General features: G+C 45.0%; 1 protein-coding gene across 1 annotated transcript in view; it reads right to left on the reverse strand.

Annotated features, from left to right (window-relative positions):
- PIGU (phosphatidylinositol glycan anchor biosynthesis class U) overlaps positions 1-4,410 on the reverse strand; it is a gene marked incomplete at its 5' end in the record, with an annotated part of 17,696 nt that overhangs the window by 2,422 nt on the left and 10,864 nt on the right. Inside the window, 3 exons of the mRNA XM_010175616.1 lie at positions 1,125-1,267; positions 3,137-3,261; positions 4,093-4,236. Coding sequence (XP_010173918.1) covers positions 1,125-1,267; positions 3,137-3,261; positions 4,093-4,236 — 412 coding nt within the window. The remainder of the gene's footprint in view (positions 1-1,124; positions 1,268-3,136; positions 3,262-4,092; positions 4,237-4,410) is intronic.

Consider the following 4,410-nt stretch of genomic DNA (forward strand, 5'->3'; position numbering starts at 1 on the left):
CCTACAGCTAGTGAAAGTCATGTATCTAGAATGGCCTTGAGAGAAGCAGGGAGAGCAAATCCTGGTGTGACTGGGACCCTGCCTGTGCCCACAACCCTACAGTTCAGTGAGATATAATGCTCAGAAAAATTGGTGCCTTGTCCCCATGTATGTCCAGTTCTCAACTGCCTGTTGTCTGGCCCCACTGCTGCTGCCCCATGGCCTTTTCCATTTCCCCTCTTAGCTCACCTTCTCCACTGTCCTGGTTTTTGCTAGGATAACAGTTAATTTTCTTCTTAGCAGCTAGAAAGCGCTGTGTTTTGGTTTCAGTGTGGGATCTGTTGTGAGAAGAATGTTGATAAAGTACAAGGACATGGTGTTTGTCTGGTCTGCAAGTGCAAAGGCCTGGGAGGGGGGAAGCGTAGTAATTAGCAAAGCCCAGAATTGGCATTTACATATGCCAGTGAGATATTCCAGATCATGTCATGTCATGTTCAGTGTATTAACCAGGGCTGACCAGGAAGCAGGGGGATTCTCTCGGGAATCTCTTGGGCTCGGTCTTCTGGGACTATGGTTTTGGATTCGGGGTTTCTTTTCTCTCCTCTAGGATCGCTGTTGGCAGGTGGTGAGCAATTGTACTGTGCATCACCCCTTTATATATATATGTTAGTATCATTACTATTTTAATTTTATTTTACTCCAATTATTAAATTGTTCTTATCTCAACCTACAAGTTTCCTTACCTTTACCCCTCCAATTCTCTCCCCTGTTCCCTGGGTGGGGAAGGAAAGAGGGAGTGTGAGCAGCTGTGTGGTGTTTGGCTGCCAGCCAAGTTAAACTATCACATCCATTCACATATGCTCTTAGTCCTGCCGTACCGAGATCCTTTTCCTTTGCTGTCAAGCAACAGACCACGTAATTTGCAGTACAGCCTAGCTAGATTGTTCAGCTATAGCTCAAATACTACAAGAACTGTTTCCCATTGGTGTGCCAGAAGGTGAGGACTAGGCAGATTTCAGCTGGAGCAAGGCGAGACAGGAAGCTGCTAGGCAGGACTAGAAGCAAAGAGCAAGACACATCCTGCAGAATTCACTGTTGCTGACAGGACACCCGAAGTGCAGCCTTGTTTGCCTTGTTCTACTAACCTGCCCTACGTTGAAAGTCAACGTGATGGCATAATAAAAATTGGAGTTGGCACTTCCTGCATAAATCCATAGATGCCACAGCACGGGGAACAGGAAGGAGCAGACAATGAGCACGCATGACAGGATGAAGATGTTCCGGAGGACTGCAAAAGAAAAGCAGACTGTTAAAATGATGCATTATTGAGCAGCCATGCTCATGCAACCAGCATTCAGGGTATGTGCTGTGGGGCAGAGGCACTTGCCAATACATACTTCTCTCCAAAAATCTTTCAGTTTGCTTTAATAATTTCCTGGCTAGCTTTTATAAGAAAACCACTATTTTTCCCTTTTAAATAAATACTTCTGCCTTTGCTTGAGTGTGAAATCCTCATTTGTAGCTCTTTCCTTCTGGGTCCTGTTTCCAAACACTATTCCCCAGAGGATTTTGGCTTTTTGGTGGCTAGACTACAGTAACCAGCAGTTTTGAGAAGGGCTCTTCCACCAGCATCACAATTCAGAGAGCAGAGCCATTCCCTAGCCTCATCAAGCTGACTACAAAGGAAAAAAAATGAACCTATGGGCCGTAGGAAAAGAGATACTTTCTCAGGAGGTGGCAAGGAAATGAAAATACCATAAAAGGAGGAAACTCATATAGGCCAAATGCATTGACAAACACATGAGCTTGGGAAGTGCAAGTGTGGCCAGAATCCATTGATCTGTGTGAGTGTCAGATGGACAAAACTGAAACACAACTTTGTCTAAAAGAGCTAGAAACTACCAGATCAGAAGCACGTTTGTTTTCTGTGAACTATTTACGCCTGTCCTTGGGCAGCAGTGTTATAGCTCATCCTGGCACTTGTGTTGCTGTGCTTGGCTACAGTTCAGTCAATGCCTCAGAAGGTCAGTGAAAGATCCGGATCATTCTGCCCCTGAAGGGCGCTAGCTGACATTTTATGAGCATTGTCACATGCAAACCTGTTCACACCTACCTTTTCAAACTTCTTGTCCAGTAGCTCTATTCACTCTTTGTGGGGTGGGAGCAGGTGACAGATGACTGTCCCTCTCACTGGTCACAGTCCCCTTATCTGCATGCTTGGAATGTGCAACTGAACTAGGCTGAATCAGGATTTCTCAGACGTACATCACCTGCTGTGGCTGTGCCATGCTCAGCATAGCCTGGGCCTTCCTGCCCTGTTTTATCACAGCTGCTTTGGCTTTAGCTTTCCTTAGTCTGAAACTAATAGAGCAGATGATCTCCAAGTCTCTTGACTCCTGATTACATTTCCTGACACCAGGCAGGCTAGCTGTCCATAAGCACACTTGGCCTGGGTTAGAGAAGACTTCAGAAAAGCCCCAGACAGCCTGGCAGGGTTGGTCAAAGCAGTTGGTTTAAGCAAGAAATACCTAGAAAAACAAAGCGCTTCCAAGAGTACGATACGGTCAGGCTCACAAAATCTCCCCAGCACAGCAGGTTCTAGAGACTGAGTTTAAAACTCATCAGGAAGCCCTCTGGTGATTTAAAGAGCTAAAGAGGCTGTTTATGAAGCATTTAAGAAAAATTGGGCAACTGCTTGGAGTAATTCAGTTACTTTCACTCTAAGCAAACAGGCAGATGCAAAACAAAGAACCACTGCAAGGTGCAGGATTTTAAAGCTGCGACTCACCAACTGCAGGAGCAGTGTTCAAATTACACAGCCTTAAATGGGAGGGAAGCAGTCGAAGGATGGAGGTACTTTAAGCCACATCCCTTGGGCAGGGCCGTAAAAGGTTCTTACAAAAATGTTAATCTTCAGAACAACTTGGAGAGAAGTGGAAGGTACAGTACAAGTGAAAATTCCTTCCTCCACCAATTTCAACCCTAGTGGTAAAGGCATGTTAAGAGATTGTATCACCAGAAAAATCAAGCCTCTTTCCAGACAGCCCAAGGAGGCCACGAGCCTGTGGACATGGGCCTTGTTTGGTTTAGTGGTGACAATTACTGGACAGGCCCTTTCCCATTTCAGATAAGGAACAATCAAACACAAAGAACTTACATCTGTAAAGGTGGCTCCAGACTGGAAGGAAGGCCATGTACAGTGCAACGTCCCCTACAGTGGGATAGGACTTGAAGATAGAAATGATTGCAAGCTGGACAAACATGAAGAACATGGGGTGTTCCCTAGAAGGGAAAAGACAAAGGATAAGAGGATGCAGTAAGGTCTCTGGAAACTGGAAATACATCTCAGCAAGAGCACAAAGGTACTGTGGGATAGGCTCAAAGAGGCTCTCATAGCCCTGCTCTCTCCAAACAAGCCTCTGAGTGCTGGGTGGGATGGACTGAACTGTTCTGCAGAGCAGCAGGATAAGGGGATGCACATCTGCTCACTGTCCCCAGACAGAAACTTGGTGCCAACATACATTTATACAGTTGGTCACCCAGGCTGCTCTTCCCCAGCTCTGTCCTACTCACTGAAAAGTGATCAGCACCTCCTCTCTGAAGGTTATCTGGAGAACCCATAGTCATCCCTCTGGTATATCACGATGTCTGTATCCATCTCAAGCCAGCAGGATAAGCTCACCTGAGAATCCAGGTGTGTCAACAGGTGTTTTTATCAGGAAGAAGCATAACGTTGTCAGCGCAGCATGCTAGGAGTGTGCCCGTTTTCACTTTTTTTCTGACAATAAAGAACTTTAAGTTCCAGCCGAAAGTTCTTGGCTTTCTGACTACACTGACTTATGCTGGCAGTGAGCAAGCACCTCTATAGCCCAAATTTCTGCTCTCTCTTTTCATGCCTGTAACACATCTGGTGCATAGTAGAGCCCAATTCACTCTATTTAAGAGGAATAAGATTGAAACTTTGGGAAATGAGGAGGATAGGCCCTCTTAAAAAAACTATCATTTTTTCAGGCCTCTCCAGACCCGACAGGTAGATCCAGACCTCTCATGGCAGTGTTATAAGCTTCCACTGGGCAAGTCAGAATAAAAAAATCAGTAGAGAAACATACTTACTTTAGCTTTATTGCCAAGGGAACGGTGTAGAAGAACACATTGATTTGAAACACGCATACAAAGAAAAGACTAAAGTGCTCAAACATCTCTGCAAAGAAGTACCAGAAAAGGCCAATATTGGGTGTCAGATCTGGAACCGAAAGGCTGAAATTTGAAAAGAAAAGTCAAGGCAACATTTTTAAATGGTTGTTTTTCATTGTCCTGCTTCTGTTACATTAATTAATCATGTGTACTACTGGATGGAGGACCTGTATTTTAAATCTGTGGAAGAGAAACCAAAGGGCTGAAAACCTGGAGCAAAAAGGGACTAATCTTTCC

The sequence above is a fragment of the Antrostomus carolinensis genome, unplaced genomic scaffold (assembly GCF_000700745.2).
Source record: "Antrostomus carolinensis isolate BGI_N321 unplaced genomic scaffold, ASM70074v2 scaffold35050, whole genome shotgun sequence".
NCBI lineage: Eukaryota > Metazoa > Chordata > Aves > Caprimulgiformes > Caprimulgidae > Antrostomus > Antrostomus carolinensis.